The 21,682-nt window shown below is 41.8% G+C and overlaps 1 protein-coding gene across 2 annotated transcripts; it reads left to right on the top strand.

Annotated features, from left to right (window-relative positions):
* Positions 1–1,471: 1,471 nt before the first annotated feature.
* Positions 1,472–20,192, top strand: LOC117534506 (E3 ubiquitin-protein ligase TRIM21-like). 2 transcript variants are annotated; one of them, XM_034198713.1, is made up of 2 exons: positions 1,472–1,698; positions 18,492–20,192. In XM_034198713.1, the coding sequence occupies exon 2, from the start codon at positions 18,498–18,500 to the stop codon at positions 20,139–20,141; it is 1,644 nt and encodes a 547-aa protein (XP_034054604.1). In that variant the 5' UTR covers positions 1,472–1,698; positions 18,492–18,497; the 3' UTR covers positions 20,142–20,192. The 2 variants fall into 2 exon arrangements, with proteins under 2 accessions (XP_034054604.1, XP_034054605.1); XM_034198714.1 differs by having other exon boundaries at positions 1,475–1,698; positions 18,747–20,192.
* Positions 20,193–21,682: the final 1,490 nt, after the last annotated feature.

The raw sequence follows: 21,682 nt of genomic DNA, 5'->3' as shown, positions 1-21,682 counted from the left end.
TACATTTTTGAGAGATACTTTACTCAAAAAGGGTCATAAGTACCAGTAACTCTTTTTTTTACCGTCAAAAGTAATTCATTACCAAGAAAATCCATATATAATTCAAACGATTTTTTTAAAACTATTACAAATTATTGTGCAGCATTCATTTTGATTTACATTAGAAATGTCAACATAATGGATGTAGATAAAAAATATTGGGTACAGTCCATAAGGCGCGTTCACACAGCAGTACTTTTCCCACTTTAGTTCTGATATATTTCCGAAATGTTGCGTTGACACCAAAAACATCCAGAAGAAAAATTAGTTCATGAGAAACTTTGTACCCCCTTTTCAGTCCCTGCTAGAGAACAGGTACTTTCGTGGGAGAAAAAGGTTCCTATTTCTGATTGGCTGGGCGGATTGCAAACCACGCCCCGTAAAACTCCCAAGAGGTTTTGTGAAGCCGCCATTTTATTATCCTTGCATTAGCATTATTAGCATTAGCATTAGCCCAGCGCACAAACGCAGAGAGACTAACTTATGGCAACACAAAAGAAAACATGGGAGCGGTGGAGATGAGGAGATGTCGGCGTTCTGGCGATATACTCGGAAGGCTTCAGTAGAAGCTGCTGGGAGTCCCAGCAGCTTCTACTGAAGCCAGTCCCCAACTCCGGGGACTTCCGGCCGGGGACTTCGGGTGGCAGTATACGCCGTGAAGTTGTTTGCGGCCTGCCAGTAAACCCAAAGCAGAAGAAGAAGAAGTGACGTCAGTGGCTTCACCGTTCCCGGAAATGCATCCGCGGAGGAGCCGTGGAGGAACCATCAGTGTATCCTCGGTTATAGCTCCTCCAGAGAGCCTCCTCAATGCTCGATCCTCGGTCCTCGGTGTGCATTTAGAGAAATGAGATGTCCTTCAAAATGGCGCGCTGAAATTCATTTCCGGGTCACTACCGGAGGACCGAGGAGTCGAGGAGTCGAGGAGGGGAAATTTGAGTATTGAGAAGCCTCTTAACTCTCGAGGATAGGAGTCGAGGATAGGAGTCGAGGAGGGGAGTTAGAGAAATGAGAAAGGGCCCTGGTTTCTTCCTCTTGTCTTCCCGGGCTGCGAACTGACAACATGTCCGTTTCTGCTGCTCATTAAAGCTAGCTTCATACCTTCATTCTCCCTATCTCTCAGCACTACAATATCTCTTTTTCTTCTCTCAATTATTTTATTTATATTGTGCAATCAATGTTAATCAAACTATTGTTCGTTTATACATTTTAAGAATGGCTTTTATCTTTTTTGAGAATGAGTTCTTATTTTTATTTATTTGGTCTACAACAGATGATACAAATGTTTGTGTCAGTAAATGTGTGCTAACAGAGGCGAGGGTGAGTGTGGAAATAACGGGGACAGAGCTGCTGTCAGACTATCAGCTGTGCAGCGTCATCACAAAGGACGTCGCTTCACGTGACGCTCCGGGGGAAAGGACGTCCCATTGCTCTTAAAACTCATTTCTCTGCTTCTCGTGGTTTCCTTGCGTCTCTCCATGCTTCCCTGGTGGGAGGGACTAAACGCTAAGAGAAGAGTTTCAATTTCCCGGAAATGAAAGTTGTTGTTTGTCTGAGCGACAGCAGAGCAGCAGCCGAGACACGTCTCTGTTTCTCTGAAGAAACACTCAACTGAATCCAGCAGCTTTTTCTCAACAACACAGCAGGACTCTGCAAACACTGGTGAGTTCACTACAGACACATCACTTACTAAACATTTAGTCAAAGTTGGATTAAAATCTGAATCTGACTACATCCATTTTACGGTATAAAGAATATTACACAATATAAATGTGTCAGTTATAGAAAACTCAATATTTACATTAGCAACAGCCACAAATACAATGTAAACTCTGGTTAGGTTAGAGAGCATACAGTCAAAGCTAGCATTAGCTTATACTTATTTTCATATTTCCTGTATTTGAAAACATCTTTATAATTGACTTTATTAAATAAAGTAGAATCTAAATAGTAGATTTGTTCTGGACCGTCCAAAGCAAGGGATCTGGTGTTATGTTACAAGTGTTGCTTATAAAAGGCATGACAATTACATATTTCATCTTATATCATTTGTACACACTGTGGTTAGTAGCCTTGAGCTTTGAACCTGTTTCTGTAGTAACTGCTGTCTGCCTTTTGAAGCTGATAACGTTTACTGTTTTTTAACAACTAGTATTAACTTCAGTGATGCTCAGCAGGAGGTTTCACTCCTCTGTTCAACAATGGCAAAATCCCCCAACAGTATTGGAGCTTACACATTGTGTTTCGTAGAGTTTAAACTGAATGCTGCTATGATTTTCCAGATTTCATTTTTACTTGAATTTGAATTATTTTAGACAAAACAACCTAAATTATTTTGGTTGTTTTGGTCTATGTCATTTCTTACATAAAACGTTGGGGTTGTATACATTTTCGGGTTCATAGTATAGGGTGTAACTTTGGTTTGAGAAGTATGGCGGACACAAAACAGGGGGTCCTTCGCAATGAAAAATGTTCTTGATTTGAATCCCATTTCCTGCCTTTCTACAAATATTTAGATATTTTTTTTAAATCCCTCAAAAATGTTTAGTGTATCCTCCTGGGACCCAGCCCATTGAAAATGTCCACTGTAGTGGACATTTTGTTAACATGCATCTCCTTTTACTCTTTTGAGCTACTCTACCAATCCCTGATGTGCTGTACAGAGGACATCCTGGTCTTTCCAGTGATATGTCATTGCTTAAAATTGCATGCTGGGAAGTTCCTCTTTCTTTTCATCCAAAATGGCTGGCATACGAAAAACAAAATGGTATAGAAGCAGGAGGAGAAGTCAAATATTGTTGAATAATTGTCATTTTTACCTTCAAATCATATATGTTCTTGTTTATTAACATGTGAGGAACTATATAATTAGTTCTGAATGCAATTAAATAATTCAAGTTTTCAAATAACAGCCCTTTTATAAATGTCCATTCTAGTGGACGTCAGGACTATCTTCATGGACTTTATGACTCAATATTGTTGCAGGAGACGGAACTGAAGCAGACATTTTCTGTACCAGATAGTTTAGGGAGATTCAGATGTTGAGCTCTCAGATGATGAGAGAGATGAGGCTTTCACACCTGGGATAGAAGAGGGTCAAGAAGAAGGGGGGGAAAGATGCAGGATGCTCCATGAGCTCACAGATAGATACATAGAGACAGATAGGGACGAGCTGGAAAGACATGGCCCTCTGTGGGCCAAGAGTAGCACGTATGTCTTATTGTTGTTTTTATTTTAAGTGGAGCCATGAAAAATGAGAGTTGCCTCAGGAATGCAAGCTTTGTTTCTATGAGCAGGTCAAATGGAGACCAGATCCATCAAACTAGTCAAGATGACCCTACAGCCCGAGCTGACTGGAGTCAATGAGGTACTTTCCCACTACATTGACTACAAAGTCTTTGAAGATCTGGAAAGATTCACCAAAAAAACAAGCTAGTTTTGTATACAAATAAACAGCAATGTTCAGATCAATTACTTATTCATGTTTTAAATAAAGGTGAATGTATTATTGTATTAATATCACTCTATATAACCATAATACGTTACATAGTCCATCTGTTAATTTTGGCTGTCTTTTCAAACTAATATGGTCCCTACGTCCTCTACAGTGGACATACTGTAACATTTTAAAATAAAATAAAATAAAAAAAGTCTAAATTGCAAGATGTTTTTTTAAACCCTAAATAGGTAGGAAATCACAAAAAAAAGGAAATTGGAAGACACTTTTTTCCTCGGGTCCCAGGAGGGTATATTATGAGTGTGTAGATTTATCTAGTATCCTATCCATGTGAACCAGTGTTAATTTCGTCAACGACAACTAGGACGAAAAATGTTCGTCAACAACCTTTTTTACATGACTAAGACGAGACGATGACGCGCTAAAAATAGATTCTTGATAACGAAAACTATGACGAAATGTATATTTAGTTTTCGTTGACGAGACGGGACTAAGGTGTTAATGGTGGACTATCAGACATTCAAAATGCAGCATATTTCGCCCCAAGTGTCCATCTTGTCTGTCAAAATGCATCTTATGTTTCTAACTTGCAATATCATTATTTTCGCTCTCTTCACTCCAGAAGAGCGATCTCCCTGTGTCTCTGTGTGCGGGGGGCGGGGCCTAACAGACACGCTGCAGCGGACACAGAGATCTGCCGGGGACGGAGCGTTCAGAGAGTATAGAGACACTCTACAAGGCTCGATGTGGACAAAGCTTGTTTGCCATTAGTGTTATGGCGTTAGGGCGTTGACACGAGTACAGTAGTCTGTCCAGACAGCTGGCCAAAAAATACTACTTCCCTGAAGGCTCCCACAAGATTGTTGACATCCTCGTGGATTCATCTTCTTATTATAGACACATGCATTTCCAAACATTTGGTCTACGTCTACCTATGTTGTAAATGTATTATCTTTTCGATTTACACACGGCATCTATTGCACGTCTGTCCGTCCTGGGAGAGGGATCCCTCCTCTGTTGCTCTCCCTGAGGGTCTAAGGACAGAGGGTGTCGTATTGTCATACTGATATTTTGTACACACTGTGAAGACCACTGAGACAAATGTAACATTTGTGATATTGGGCTATATAAATAAACATTGATTGATTGAAAATGCGTCATATTCAATCGGAGAAATGCACAATTTTCGACTTCCTTAAGTAGCTCTGTTGCGCCAATTACGAGTAACGTTATCACATCAGGTGCGCAGAGGTGGGAGAAGTACTCAGATCTTGTAGTTAAGTAAAAAAAATACCATTGTGTAGGAAACTCTGTTACAGTAAAAGTCCTTCATTCAAAATGTTCCTCAAGTAAAAGTATAAAAGTAGTCATGGTGCAGATTGGTCCATTTCAGAATAATACATATGATATGTTTTATAATGATTGGTCATGAAAGTGTTCTCAAAGCTGGTAAAGGTGCAGCTAGTTTGAATGACTTTGTATACTGCAGGGTAGCTTGTGGATTTACTCCAGGTGGAACTAAATTCTGATTTAAGACTTGATTATATTTCACATCATTCATCCAGATCAATAAAGTAACTAAAGGGATTAAATACATGTAGTGGAGTAAAATTACATCATTTACCTCTGAACTGTAGTGGAGTAGAAGTACTAAGTAGCCTACCTCAACATTTTACTCAAGTACAGTACAATATAATAACATAATTATACATATTTTATTTATTTATTTCACCTGTAAATAAAGCAATGTTAATTCGGTTAACAATTTGTTTAGTTTTTCCCTTTAAAAAATAACAAAAAGTACCTACAAGAATACCGTTAAGGTACCGGATCGATGAGCAGTATCGATAATAGTAGTACCGTTAAAAACCTTAGCGTTACCCATCCCTAGATATTACACAAGTAAAGTGTTAAGAGAAGGAAATGTTGCTTTACGAATTTCAACACTTGATGCTGTCACCTTGATTCCAATGTCAGAAACCTGTATTTAACTGAATTGGTTTAAAGAGAGAAAACCTTTTTTTTTTTACTAAAAGTAATTTTTCATCAACTAAAAGTAGACTAAAACGTTTTGAGTTTTTGTCGACTAAAACTAGACTAAAACTACGAAGGATAGGAATGACTAAAATGTGACAAACTAATAACCATTTTTGTCTTAAGACTAAATCAAAAACAGCTGCCAAAATTAACACTGATATGAACCTATTTTATTTGTGGGTGGACCTCACATCCTCTAGGGGGGTCCACGGGCAGTGGCGGCGCCAGGGTATGGCTGGGGTAGGCTACAGCCATACCAAGAAATGGATTAGCCCCACCGTGAAAAATGATGTTAAAGTAAGCAAAATAAAGTCCGCCAACTCGCGCGGAGTAAATTGCACAGACAGCAGTTCGTAAGATTGGTTTCAGTAGCCACTTGTCTGGAGATAACGAAGACTAGAAACGGTTTTCAAAACTTTTGTCACGGAGTCTCAATAGAACATCTTTGATAATGTCTTCTGGCCAATCAGAATCACGATAACGGCGTGGTGTTGTTGCAGGAAGTCCCGACGGAGAATACTTTTGCTGTAGTACAGGGGTGGGGAACCTTTTTCCTCTCAAGGGCCATTTCAATTTTTTCAACATCCTCCGAGGGCCGCACAAATTATTGACCTCTGCTTAAAAATCACAGCCCATTTCATTTGGCCTTTCTTTCATGCTGTGCAAAGAAAGAGCAACCTCTTAATCCAGATATCTCACCATGACTCGTGCACGGTGTGGCATGACCACCAAACAGAAAGATATGGACACAAGAAATGTAAATGTATTTAGTTTCCTATCCATGGACATGATTTAAGTGGGGGGGACCTAACCTCCTCTAGGGGGCATGCTCCCCCGGGAAGATTTGTTTTTAAATATTGAAGTTAAAAGCATCAATCTGGTGCACTTTGAGAGCAACATGAAGAGATCTATGGAAACATCTCTCAACACCCATATGAAACAGAACTGGAAGCAGATTTTCTTTTTCTTTATGGATATTTTACAAATCACTCTCCTTTCAAACTGTATTCTTGTTTATTAATAACAACTTTTTGTTACTGTCATATAGTATTTTATACCTGTTTACTTTATTCTCTTATTTTTTTATAACTATAATGATCATATAAAGATGTGCCTTTACCTCACTGGTTGTGGAAAAAGCTTCTTATATTCATTAGCATAGCTAGCTAACCAGATGCTAATAACAACAAAGTTATGATCAGTGTGACAGATGAGCAGATCGCCACTGGGCTTTCAACTAAAGACACAGCCACGCCAAATCTGCAGCATGTGTACGGACCGGTACGGATTTATTGGTACTGCCATTTTTTGAAGTGCCGGAGCGGCGTTCTGGTGCTCTCCGTCAGAATTGCACCCCAGTCAGACGTGGTATTATACCACGTGATGACACGTTAGGCTCGTGTTGTGTTCAAGGACCATGACCGTTGCCAGGAAAAACAGGCACTCGCTTGTTTAATTATTTTGCGGTCTAGATTTCTTTAATTTTTTTCTTTTTTGCGTGTGTTTATAAATTACCTCGAGGGCCATACCAAATGGTCTCGCAGGCCGTATACGGCCCGGGGGCCGGAGGTTCCCCACCCCTGCTGTAGTACATCTCTATATACATCGATACAACATTACGTAATGAAATAAGACCCCACGGTTTGATGATTGATAGGTGTGTGGGCTGTCTTTTATTTTGACACACAGAACAATGGGGGCTATCCACCCTTATCCACAATGTAAAGTCATTCACAGCCTCTTCCCTCTTCAGTGAGGAGCAGCAGGTTCAGCTTTCAGAACAAAGTAACACAAAACTAAAATGGCATTCATTTTTTTATATATGTCGTGTAGTGATAGATTTATTTATTTTTCTTCTCAAAAGAGAACTAGAATGTGTATTTTATGTTAGTATTTAAAAAAGTCTCCTGGTTGGAGAATCCCCTCAGACCCCCCCAGGGGTTGGGTTTTCAGCATGTCAACTCTTTCACCTGTGGGGAATTGCAGGATTGGCTTCAGGTCGCCCTTTTTATTTACTACAAGACAAATGTGCCTTTTTATTTCATACAGTTCAATTTGAATTGAGACAGGGAAATAATCTAAACCTCACGAGTGGCGTTTCACTGTCAAGGGGAGCGTGTATGTAATTACATTGCAAATACTGACTTGAGCCCCACCATGGGTTAGCTCTACCATAGATTACCCAACAAAAATACTCTTGCGCCGCCACTGTCCACGGGCTAGCTCTCCCTCCAGCTTGTAGAAACACCTCCTTATATCTATTAGCTCCAAGCTAGCATCAGATGCTAACAAAAATCTCTCTCTCTCTCTCTGTCTCTGTCTCTCTCTGTCTGATTGTGAGTGGACCGGTGAGTATAGCGGAGAGCGATCGTTTAAAGTTGTACAACTTTTCAAACCATTGTTAACAATTCATTTTTCTCTGGGTGATAGTTTATGTCTTTGTGCATCACTTCACCGACTTTGGTGTTTTTTGGTGGTGTTGTTTGGTTGCACTGGTGAATTGTTTGTCTAATTGTTTGTCGAGCGGCTGCAGCTGCAGTCACGCCGCCCGGCATGGCGTTCCGTGGCAGCTGCGCTGTGTTAGAGAAGCTGACTCGCCAACACGCCATCAAGCTCTCTCCACCTGTCGGTGTGTCGGTGGAGGAGTGTGGTCTGGCTGTGGGGGCTGTGGTGGGATATGGCAGAGTTAAATCTGCCTCCCGCATGAACAGTGCAGTGGTTATTTTTTTAGACTGCACGGAGAAAGCTAACCAGCTGGTGGAGAGCGGGCTAGTGATTAAAGGGACGCTGTTACCCGTGCTACCCCTGGTCACTCCAGCTAAAAAAGTCATCATCTCTAATGTACCCCCGTTTCTGAGAAACGAGTTGTTGGAGAGAGAGCTGCTCGATACGGCCAGCTTGCGTCTCCCATTAAGTTGATCCCCCTGGGCTGCAAATCCCCGCACCTCAAGCACGTTGTGTCTTTTAGGAGACAGGTGCTTATGGTCCTGAAAAAGGATGAAGGGGAACTTAATCTGGCTCTCAAGTTTAAAATTGATGATTTTGTGTATACTGTCCATGTTACGTCTGACATTTTTGAAATGTTATGGTTGTGGAGCGGCAGGACACCTGATCCGCGCGTGCCCGGAGAGGGCGGGTGACGCGCCCGTGGCAGAGCCATATAATAGAAGAGTTATGACAACGGAAGTCCAAAAACGGTTATCGTCACGTGGTTCATGTAGAAGCGGATCGTTCCCCGGAAGTTCATGGCGGGCAATGTGAATGCATTGATAACAGGAGATAGAACTACGATTTTTGGTAATTATTAGTGAATAAAGGTTTTGATTTGCAATATTTATACAACAAATCGATATGTGTATGTATTTACATCAATATGTTTTAAAAAATAAAATAGAATTTGCTAATATTAAGTGATAATATTAGGATTAGTGTGAACTAGTTTACATGTTAGGCTAACAGTGCCTTGGTTAAAGAGCCTGTTGCTGTTTATTTATAGCTTTGAATTCTTTAAAACCAATATTATCTTCTTAAACTTGTATGGTGGTCAGGAGCATCACTTTCTAATGTTTATTGATATATTTAGAGGGAGGGGATCTAAAGTAATGCTTTAAAATTCAGATTAGATTAATGTCTACCATTTTCTTAAATTCATGGTAGTTTCAGTAACCATGGTAATTGAGGACACAAGTTATCTAAATGACTAATGTCATCTTTATGGCTTTCAGAAAGGACAGGAGACCGACAGGTGACTATCAAAGGACTAGCAGCAGCAGCATGATGATGATGATGTTAAATGTGTTGTTTTAGGAACATCCATTGCAAATACATGGAATTCAATAAACATTGAATAGCATATCATGCAGTTTGTCTGTGCCTTTTCCTCCGTGTTGTCCTGGTTTGCTGTGCTGCCTCCTAGTCGCCACCATGGTTTGCTGTGCTGCCTCCTAGTCGCCACCATGGTTTGCTGTGCTGCCTCCTAGTCGCCACCATGGTTTGCTGTGCTGCCTGGGGATGCTCCAATCGCTCAGAGAAAGGAGTACGAATGTACAGCTTCCCCACTGACACAGAGCGGAGGAAGCAGGAGCAATTTCACGACCAACAGCAAAAAAAATATTGTGATTTATATACAAACACTGCATTTGCACTTTTTCACAAAACGAAAACCACACCATTGGGAAAGCTTAATGTTTTGTTTAATACAAAAAACAGGGAAAGGCTTGAAAAACACTGAGAGTTGAGACTCAGGGTGCAGGGTGAGGGTCTCAGTGCAGGTATTCAGGCTCCATTGAATCCCCCTCTGGTTCTTGTGCTGAAAGAGGGATAAACAGACAGGAGAAAGGGTTATACACACCTATATAGCACACCTATTGAATGGGAAATTGCCTTGGCGAGATAAGGTGTGGTCTTTGTTCCCAACTGAAGTTATGGAACTTTATTATTTGTGAGTTTAACAAAGTATGACAAATGGCATCAGTAACATATGTGATATGAATTTCTATAAAGTTGTCTCACATTCTTGGTCATATTGTATATACAGTATGTAATGAGTATAACATGTCCAGTAAGTATAAAGTGTTTCCTAATACTGTGTATTCAACCACTATGGAATATGTATGTGGGCAGACAAGATTCAGACACAGTTGTTCTGTGTGTGAAGTAACCTCAAGTCACTCCGCAGGCACATTTTGATGCAGACCAGTTTGTCAAGACAAAAAAGGGCAAGACTAGGCTGAGAGCAGAGGCTATACCCACCATCTTCGTGCATCGCCCTGTGGTCAAAAAGAGAAGGGCCCCTGCACCACGATTCACCCCGGGACCTGTATCTACAAAGCCCATAGCTCATGATCACAGCTATAGTGTGAAAGGTGACACAGGTATAATAAGTATGAACTCTTAGTAACAAAAGTAATATTTCTTATTTTTAAGTGGTATAATATTTTAAATGTTCGAACATTTACAGTGCCATGTCTTCTACTTACATTAGTCTCAAAGATTGAGGGAAGAAGGGAAGGGATCACTGCCCTCCACCTGCCAGAGGAGCGCAAACAACAAAAACAAGCAAGGTGTCCCGTCATGTACCTGGAAGTTTGGGTTGGCAAAATGGAGTAAGAGAGGGACTTGAAAAACCTTGGTGGCTGTCTACTCATGTTGTTACAGTTGTCTTGGTTACAGCTCTCTAGTTTTTTTTTGTGCCATTTCCACATCTTTAGAAAATATGAAAAAATTGAAGTGAAATCAACCTCATCTCTGGAGAACAAACTTTGATTTCTCTGTCTTGTGAGTTTGCAGTCTTGCAGTTTTGCTCCTCCACCTGTAACATCACTGCCCCTCCACCTGCCATACAGTAGGTTACTAACAAGATTACTTATATAATACAGTGATAGAATACATGTTTAGTATGCTTACTTATATAAAACAGTAGTATTAAACTTACCTTGTGTGTTCACACTCACTTAAGTCCCTCTCCCTTTGCCATCAATCCAAAATCAGCTGAGCTGCAACATTATACACAGGTAATAATCAACATAATCACAAGGACACAATATGGCTCTGCTAAAAACACTCACTCTTACACGCACCAAAGTTATAGTTATCTAATATTTAACTCCCTCCACCCCCGCATACAATCCCGTTTAGAAGCCCCTCTTCTCTAATTCAACAACGTTGGACCAAATAGACATTAAGAGAACGGAATTTACCATTAAAAGGTTGTTCAACGTCTGTTGCTAACTTCCTTCGGTATCCTAGCTTGATCTGTTATCTGTAAACGTTCCCTAAATCTACTAATTTAGGGATAATCCACTGACATCCTTTAATACACATGTTCAATTGAATCAGATGTACTGATAATATCCGCAATATAAATCTTTAAACTTCTTCTTACCTTTAAAAGTCCGTCACGAACGGTCTATTATGCTGCAACTCCACAGCTCTGCTAGCCTTGGCGCTAACTTCCGGGGAACGATTGAGAGGCTCCACGATCCGCCATTGCTGTAAAAAAAGTGGTCCATTGGAGTGAACGGAGATGTCATAACTCTTCTATTATATGGCTCTGACCCGTGGTATCCGCGCTCGCAGCCGGCCCGACGGTGCCCGCGGCGGAGCCGCTACTGGTTGCCTTGTCCACTGCCGGGCCGCCGGTGCTGGGGTCCGAGCCCGCGGCGGAGCCGCTGCAGGTCCCTTTGTCCACGGCCGGGCCGCCGGTGCTGGGGTCCGCGCCAGCTGCGGAGCCGCTGCTGGTTGTTTTGTCCACGGCCGGGCCCGCGCCCGCGGCGGAAACGAAGGTGGTGGAACCGCAGGTCAGTCGGTCCGTGGCAGAGCCAACGGTTTCACGCGTAGAAAGCACACAGGCAGCCGGTACACACAGTATCACACACAGACACTCAGGTCACACAGAAAGCAGATAGTGAGCACACTGCAGCCAGCAGTGCTGGAATTGGGCCGGTACTCACCGGTACGCAGTACCGGCACTTCTGGTTCTGACCCATGGAGTACCGGCACTTCTTGCTCAGTACCGGCATGCTGGCGGTACTCCGGTACTCATGCACCGTGCCAGTACTCAACACTCTCCCGCCGTTCTTATTATACATCCATATATATATATACAGCCGCCCGGTACTCAGTAGATGCGTCATGAGGTGCCGAACGGACATTCTCATCGCTCTAACCCGCTGGAGTTTCACAGCGGCTGTCAGCTGTTTACTCCTGTCATTCAAACAGAACGTGCTGGAGAGGGGGCGGGGCTTATCTTCTCCATGTAAATACTGTGGTGGAAACGACTATGTAAAAATTAACCTATTTGACCGTGATTTAATAGTAATACACGTTTCAAAATAATAATAATAATAATGCCGAAGTAACAACATACTGAAAACTGTTAGTAAAACCATGTTTTAATGCTTTACAATTTACATACCTAGATGCACGTGTGTTGTGTTTATGCAGTGCAACTCCCCACCCAGTGGGTGGCTATGTAGAGTGATAGAACAGAGCAGGCACGCCCCCGAGAGAAGGAAAGCAAGTCACGTCACAAATTAGCATTTCTAAAATGTTAGCGTGGATTAATAAAAGTGCAAAAAGACAGCGGTTGTCGCCGGAAGAAACTTCAAATACAGAGAATGCTGTGCCTGTGTTGGAAATTGTGTCTGATGGGGAGCTTTCTTTGGTTGATCCTCCTGCTCCAAGTTCTAGTGCATTAGCATTAGCACTAGCTCCGCCGCCTCCTCCAGAGCCTCTAACGTTAGCTGCTGCTGGCGCAACTGCCACCACCATCACCGGGCAAAGCGATGCACCTGACTGCTGGACAACGGACCAGGTGCAATATTTTTGCAAGACCAATGCATGGCTCCTTCTTAAAGATAAGAAGCTAGGATGTCGGATATGCAGAGATCATGTCAAATCTTTGGGAATACACACTGGACAAGGACTGAAACTGTCAACTGAATGGGGTGAGTGTGCAGTGTCTCATTTCGGTGTTGACAAGGGAAAACAACAAGCTAGCCTGAGAAAAAAAATCAAAGAACATAAAGAATCACAAGCCCATGTAAAAGCTGCTGACATCCTTACATCTGCTTCACGTGAAACTATTCAACATCAAGTGCAGTCTATGCATAAATCTGAATTAGACACCACTATCAGAGTTTTTCGAACGGCATATACAATTGGCAAACATAGCCGGCCATTCACAGACATGCCAATTGATTTGAATGTACAGAAACTGAATGGGCTGAACGTGGGCAGGGTTTTGCACTCCAATAAAACCTGTGGCGAAATCATCGACCACATAGCTCATGAGCTGAAGAAAAAAAATGGCAAAAGACATTACAGAAAACCAAAGAAAACTCTGTGTTTTGGTCGATGAATCTACCACTATTAGTGGTAAAACGGTGCTTGTTGTGTGTCTACGCTCAGCATTAGCTGATGCTGAGCCCGAAACGTTTTTTTTGGGAGCTGATCGAGTTGGATGGAACAACGGCTGATGACATCACAAAGGCGTTAATGGAGTGTCTTGGAAGAGATTTTAACGAGGACTTTTAGGTCAGTGTTTCGTTTCTTTTGCATGTGATGGGGCTTCAGTCATGCTAGGGAAGAGAACAGGCGTTGCTACCCAGTTGTGTAGTAAATTCCCAAGCCTGTTTGTGTGGCACTGCTCCAATCATCGTCTAGAGCTGGCAGTTGGGGATGTGGTCAAGGAGGTCTCAGGGCTCAATCATTTCCAGATCTTTTTTGACAAACTCTATTCCTTGTTCCATGCCTTCCCCAAAAATCAGAGGCAGTTAGCGCAGTGTGCACAAGCAGTCGGACAGCGTCTCCTGGTGATAGGGCGTGTTTTGTCCATCCGCTGGGTGGCTTCAAGTGAAAGGAGCGTCAGAGCAGTCTGGGAAAACTACCGAGTGCTTCATGATCACTTCACAAATGCTGCAAACGACACGAGCAGGGATTCCAGAGACAGAGCAAAGTACAAGGGCCTGGATGATGTGCTCACATCTGCAACGTTTGTCAGCAATCTGGGACTGATGTACGATGCGCTCACAGAGCTCAGGGACCTCTCTCGGCAACTCCAAAAAAGAGAGATGACACTGCCTACAGCAGATAGGCTCTTAACTCGAGAAATACGAGTTTTTGAATCCATGGTCACCATGCCTGGCCCACACATGACTACAGTTCATACAGCTCTAGCTGAGAAGTCCTTCAAGGGTGTTGCCCTGCGTGAGAATTGCAGGCTTGTACAGATTCATGCAGGTCAGTTTTTCCGCAGTATGGTAGAGAATCTGAGACACAGAATGACTTCCACAACCTCCTCTCATGTCAGCACAAGAGAAATCCCATTACATGGCCGGGAGGCCCGGGACAATCAGCTAATCCAGGACATGAAAGTTATCCATCCTGGAAGTTGGCCTGAAGAGGAGTTAGACGTACAGTATAGGGACGTAGAGGTGCTACGTTTGTGCGAAGTGCTGAAAGTGGACAGAAGAGAGACTGTTCAGGGCTTTCGCGAATACAAGGAAACCAGGGCATCCCGTACACCTGCTGCCATGGAGCCTCTACTGAAAGCAGTCCGAACCATCGCTGTCTCCACTAGTGAGTGTGAGCGGGCATTCAGCTGCATGAACGATATCCTTACTGCAAAAAGGAATGCTCTCTCTGTCAGCCGACTGTCCAGCCTGGTTTTCATTCAATGTAATGGACCATCACTAGGACAGTTCAATCCGGAACAGTATGTGAGGGTCCTGGCTGGCAAAGGGAAGGAGAAGTGCTGATGAAAGAGCCTGTCCAGCTCCAGCCCCTGATACTGATGTCCCCAAGGCCTTCTGGAGCCTTTTCTAACAATGTGAAGTATATTGCAAAGCAGCTCACCCAGTGAGAAGACTTTTGGCATAATGTGCCGATTTGTACAGATCCTGGAGATAGAAGGACTTCAGACCAACCAGGGAGTTATCTGATCAGCTTGGTGTTCAATGTAACTCTTTACCATGGCTCAGACTTTGTTACTTGCAGTTACAGTTTCTCATTTTAGATTGTGCAAATTTTGCATTTGTTTTTACATGTTCTTTGTTCATGCTCTTTATCATTTTTCTGAGTTGGAAAGTTAGATTGCATCATAGTTTACTTTATACATATTTGTATTCTTCAGTGGTGAAGTATATTGCAAAGCAGCTCAGCCATGTGAGAAGACTTTTGGCACTTTTTCGTTTTTCGTTTTCTGAGTTGGAAAGTTAGATTGCATTCAAAATGTACAGAAATACTTAATTTTGTTAAAGCTTTTTATAAAAAATGCTTCTGACCAGAGCTTTGTTTCCTTGTCATTAATGTTGAACACTTATTCTGAGATTGTACTTAACCCAATAAAAGTAGTTGTTAAATAATAGTGAAGTCACATTGTAATAACATTAACTCATATCTCTCGTTCAGATTAATGTTGTTGGGTTTTTGTGTTTTTTTGTATGCTTTGCGAAACAAATGTCCTATGTGGGTTGCCGTATAGCTGTCCAATATGGCGGACAATCTCGCGCATGCGCAATGCAAATCGGGTAGTCACACAGCTAGCATTAGCTTATACTTATTTTCATATTTCCTGTATTTGAAAACATCTTTATAATTGACTCTATTAAACAAAGTAGAATCTAAATAGTAGATTTGTTCTGGACTGTCCAAAGCAAGGGATCTGGTGTTGTGTTACAAGTGTTGCTTATAAAAGGCATGACAATTACATATTTCATCTTATATCATTTGTACACACTGTGGTTAGCAGCCTTGAGCTTTGAACCTGTTTCTGTAGTAACTGCTGTCTGCCTTTTGAAGCTGATAACGTTTACTGTTTTTTAACAACTAGTATTAACTTCAGTGATGCTCAGCAGGAGGTTTCACTCCTCTGTTCAACAATGGCAAAATCCCCCAACAGCATTAGAGCTTACACATTGTGTTTCGTAGAGTTTAAACTGAATGCTGCTATGACTTTCCAGATTTCATTTGAACTTGAATTGTAATTCGTACAGACAAGAAACCTAAATGTGTTTGGTTGTCATTGGTCTACTCTACGTATGCAGTTTCTAACATAAAACGTTGGGGTAGTTTACATTTTCGGGTTCATAGTAGGACCAGGGGCGAATCTAGACAAATATTCATGAGGTGGCAGGAGAATTTCAGGGGTGGCATCCCCTGGCAGAAGTATATGCTGATTTAATCGCAGTCATATCAACAATTTTAACTTGGAAAGCCACAATATTGATATTTTAACTCAATAACATAGGTGACATTATTGTGGCACATCAGTAAAGCCTTACATATACATATATAAGGTGGCAGACATAATTTAATGAATTTTAACTGAACAATAACTGAATGAGTTGGTTTCACTCTTAGACCAGCAGGGTACATTAATTAACTGCCTCATCGATGTTTGTCTGTATGAATATGATAATATTAACAATCATATTATTCCCATCAGCTGTCAATCACTGTTATGATTCACATATTCAGTGTTATTATTAAATAAACTATATTTTTTGGAGGAGTTAATGATGAACGTTCCTCAAGATGCTTGCTCACCCTCCTTCAAATTTGAAAGACAAGTAATTACTATCATATATTAAAAGATTCAAAGGAACAGTTCAGCGCCCCACAACTTCATTGCAAACAGTTACAACCTTGACTTTACATCAGAAAGAACAAACATTAAAGAAGTGACTAACTGCATCAGTTAGGGTTAAAAAACGTGTATTCAGCTAAAACATAAACATCGCTGCAGTTATTATCCAGTGGAAAGCCCTTACCTAATGGCCTAGTTAAATCAAAGTGGTTACTTCTTTTTGGCTGGGCAGTGAAGTTTTACACACCGTCTTATTTGACTTTCTCATGACTTGAAACAGTTTTTTGGGGGCAGAACCCCACAAAGAAGAAACATATTATACACACGTAAGGTCATCATCTTAACAGTTTATTATTCTCATCGACTCATCCGTGAGCAGAGCATCAAGTTGGCATGCCTATAACAGCTGAATGTGGCGATTACCATCTTGTTCAGCAAAACGCCTCACAAAAGATTTAAAGCTATGGTGCGTTTTGATTCAATGCTGAGTACAGCCAAACTTGACAGGCTCTTCTCTGTCATTGTAGACCGCAAACAGTGGCGCCAGAGTATTTTTGTTGGGTAATCTATGGTAGGGCTAACCCATACAGTGGTGGGGCTCAAGTCAGTATTTGCAATGTAATTACATACACGCTCCCCTTGACAGTGAAACGCCACGCGTGAGGTTTAGATTATTTCCCTGTCTCAATCCAAATTGAACTGTATGAAATAAAAAGGCACATTTGTCTTGTAGTAAATAAAAAGGGCGACCTGAAGCCAATCCTGCAATTTCCCCACAAGTGAAAGAGTTGACATGCTGAAAACCCAACCCCTGCAGGGGGGTCTGAGGGGATTCTCCCCCAGGAGATTTTTTGAAATACTAACATAAAATACACATTCTGGTACTCTCTTGAGAAGACAAATAAATAAATCTATTACTGCACGACATATTTAAAAAAATGAATGCCATTTTAGTTTTTTGTTACATGGTTCTGAAAGCTAAACTTGCTGCTCCTCACTGAAGAGAGAAGAGGCTGTGAATTACTTTACATTGTGGATAAGGGTGGATAGCCCCCATTGTTCTGTGTGTCAAAATGAAAGACAGCCCACACACCTATCAATCATCAAACCGTGGGGTCTTATTTCATTACGTGTTGATTTCTATCAACACGTAATGTTGTATCGATGTAGAGATGTACTACAGCAAAAGTATTCTCCGTCGGGACTTCCTGCAACAACACCACGCCGTTATCGTGATTCTGATTGGCCAGAAGACATTATCAAAGATGTTCTATTGAGAAGACGATCACTACATGACAAAAGTTTTGAAAACCGTTTCTAGTCTTCGGTATTTCCAGACAAGTGGCTGAAATCAATCTTACGAACTGCTGTCTGTGCAATTTACTCCGCGCGAGTTGGCGGACTTTATTTTGCTTACTTTAACATCATTGTTCATGGTGGGGCTAAGACATTTCTTGGTATGGCTGTAGCCTACCCCATCCATACCCTGACCGCAAATACCTCATTCCTTCCGTCTACTTGGATCCGAAATGCTTCTCGTTTTGAGCTGTCCCCGGTTCAAATGAAATCGCCGCCAATCATATTTCCACGCTCGCGGCAGGGGGGGAGGGGTTACAAGGCTCGCGTCTTGTGCTGCATTCACTTGCACTCGGACATTAGAGATTTTCTCTCATAAATGTCCGATGAGCCACAACTTTTCTTTCAAAACAAAGCTGCCAAATGGGGTGGCAGCTGGGGTGGCAAGGCATTTTTCGGAGGTGGCAGCTGCCACCCCGTGCCACCCCGTAGAACCGCCACTGAGTAGGACTCTATGAACTGGCAAAGAGAGAATATGTAATTACAGTTGTGTTTTTTTCAAACTTTTGTCCCCAGAGAGTCATGTCTGCTGCCAGCTGTCTGCTGACTGAAGATCAGTTTCTGTGCTCTATCTGTCTGGATGTGTTCACTGATCCAGTCGCCATACCATGTGGACACAACTTCTGTAAAGCCTGCATCTCTGAACACTGGGATAGAAATGTCCAATTAAAGTGTCCGAACTGTAATAAGCTATTTTCCCCAAGACCTGAGCTGCAGGTCAACACTTTCATCTCTGAGATGGCTGCTCAGTTCAGACAGTCAGCTCAACAGAAAGCCAGCAGCAGCAGTTCAGAGCAACACGTTGTCAAACCAGGAGAAGTTCCCTGTGACGTCTGCACTGGAACCAGACTGAAGGCCCTGAAGTCCTGCCTGGTGTGTCTGACCTCCTACTGTGAGACTCACCTGGAGCCTCATCTGAAAATGTCAGGTCTGAAAAGACATCAGCTGATCGACCCTGAAGAGAACCTGGAAAGCAGGATGTGTGTGAAGCACGATAAACTGCTGGAGCTGTTCTGTAAGACCGACCAGGTGTGTGTCTGCATGCTCTGCACTGTTTCAGAGCACAAGACACATGATGTTGTTCCTCTGAAAGAAGGATATGAAGGAAAGAAGGCCGAGCTGGGGAAGACAGAGGCTGAAATTCAGCAGATGATCCAGAAGAGACGACTGAAGATCCAGGAGATGAATCGCTCAGTGGAGCTCAGTAAGGAAGGAGCAGACAGAGAGATAGCAGATGGTGTTCAGGTCTTCACCGCTCTGAAGGAGTCTGTTGAGAGAAGCCAGGCCGAGCTCATCGACACCATCAAAGAGAAGCAGAGAGAGACAGAGGAACAGGCTGAAGGCTTCATCAAAGAGCTGGAACAGGAAGTCTCTGAGCTGAAGAAGAGAAGCTCTGAGGTGGAGCAGCTCTCACGCTCTGAAGACCAGCTCCACCTCCTCCAAAGCTTCACGTCCCTGAACGCTGCTCCACCCACCAAGAACTGGACAGGAGTCAGGGTCTGTCCACCTTCATATGAGGGGACTGTGGTGAGAGCTGTGACTCAGCTGGAGGAGACGCTCAGTAATCAGATGAAGAAGCTGCTTGAGGTGGAGCTGAAGAGGGTCCAGCAGTATGAGGTGGGGGTGACTCTTGATTCTGATACAGCACATCCCTATCTCATCCTGTCTGATGATGGAAAACAAGTGAAACATGGTGATGTGAGGAAGAATCTCCCAAAGAATCCAGAGAGATTTGACAAGTGTGCTAATGTCTTAGCAAAGCAGAGTTTCTCTTCAGGAAGATTTTATTACGAGGTTCAGGTTAAAGGAAAGACTGAGTGGGATTTAGGAGTGGCCAGAGAGTCGATCAACAGGAAGGGACATATCTCAGGGACTCCTCAGGATGGTTACTGGGTGATAGTGTTGAGGAATGAAAATGAGTACCAAGCTATTGCTGATCCTCCAGTCCGTCTCTCTCTGAAGTCTCAGCCTGAGAAGGTGGGGGTGTTTGTGGATTATGAGGAGGGTCTGGTCTCCTTTTATGATGTTGATGCTGCAGCTCTGATCTACTCCTTCACTGGCTGCTGCTTCAAAGAGAAACTCTACCCATTCTTTGGTCCAAGTCTTAATGATGGTGGTAAAAACTCTGCCCCTCTGATCATCTCTCCTGTCAATCACACTGAGTAGAACAACCATTTGATTTTCTTCAGAAAGATTCACTCTCACTAAATGTAATATATATATATTCAACTGGGGAAGTACATTGTACACATTGTTAATGTTTCAGAATCTGATCACATATGGTTCACCTTGATGAGACGCATAAAAACACATTAAATACTGATGAGTATGTTCTAATGTAGTCTAGTTTATTCTACGGATTGCACTACCTGCCGTCATGACTTGAAGTGATCAGAAAACTATTTACTCAGAAATAAACTTTTACCACTTCTTTATATGTCAGGGGGACAAGAAAAGTATTTATTGTCTCAGAATTGTGTGTTCAAAAAGTGTTTCATACATGCACACATTACTAGTGGAAGTAATGCACTTGTTTTTTAATAATTTTAAAAGGAAAAAATGATGGGTATATTTTAAAGGGGTCGATTCAGGATTCATGCTTTAATTACAGTATATTGGTAAAAAAATTATAAACAGTTACTTTGAAAATCAACAATACCTGATCATTAAACATTAGGCTGCAGTGGTTTAACAAATGAGGGAAATTTAAATGTTACATCTCAGCTGTCTGTTGTGTTATGTTAATTGTATTTCTTCCACCTCTCTGCACACTGCTTGTAAAGTTTGAACAAAGCCTCAATGGATTAAAAAAAAGGAACAAAGAATGTTATTTTTGTGTTTTTTTAAATGTACTAACTGAAGTACAGTTTTCACTAGTTCTCAACTTAGGGAAAGTATTTTAAAACAATTTACTTAACCATTTCCATTTCTACTTAACTACGTGTGTCTGATAGATTTGGTTCTTCTGAAGCTTTATAAACTATGTAAAACCCTCTTGGATCAGCTGATGATAGATATTAAGATTGCTGTATAGGTTTGTTAGAAATAAGGTCATCAACTAGTTAGCTTAGCTTAGCATAAAGACTGGAAACAGAGGAAGACAAAGCCAGCCCGTCCAAAGGTAACAAAATCCACCTATCAGCAGCTCTGAATCCAGTTTGTTTAATCCATACCAAATCAGAGGAGTAAAAACATCAATACGACGTTTAACAGGGGATTATGGGTCGGGCTATTTCTTGACTGGGACCAAAACAAGTTGCCAAATTGCTTTTACATTTCAGTTTTCATACAGAGATATATTAAGTACACTTAAATGTGTATTTTGTCACTCACTATTTCTCCCCTTTTCCTAGTATATATGCTAAACTAAGCTAATCTAAGTGTCTGATGGCTGCAGCCTGTGTCAGTGTGAGCGGTCTGACTGGTTGGACTGCTTCTAATGATTAAGATCTCATTCCTCACCTTGAACACACTCCAGCACTGCCTGTACAGGTGAGACTAACTGACTGCAAACGTCCCGTCTGACTGGGAGATAAATAAAGGGTTTTTTAAATATCAAAATTGCATGAAATATGCTTGTAAAGTTTATTTTATTATTGCCCTGTTTAGAAGATGGAGCTTATCATTTGAAATGTCATTATTTGTAAAGAGGTGGATGGTGAATAATATTACAATTAAAAAATGTTTCACTCACATCATGACTTTGT

The sequence above is a fragment of the Gymnodraco acuticeps genome, unplaced genomic scaffold, assembly GCF_902827175.1.
Source record: "Gymnodraco acuticeps unplaced genomic scaffold, fGymAcu1.1, whole genome shotgun sequence".
Taxonomy (NCBI): domain Eukaryota; kingdom Metazoa; phylum Chordata; class Actinopteri; order Perciformes; family Bathydraconidae; genus Gymnodraco; species Gymnodraco acuticeps.
Note: the sequence above shows the minus strand (reverse complement) of the source record. Positions and strands in the feature narration are given on the sequence as shown.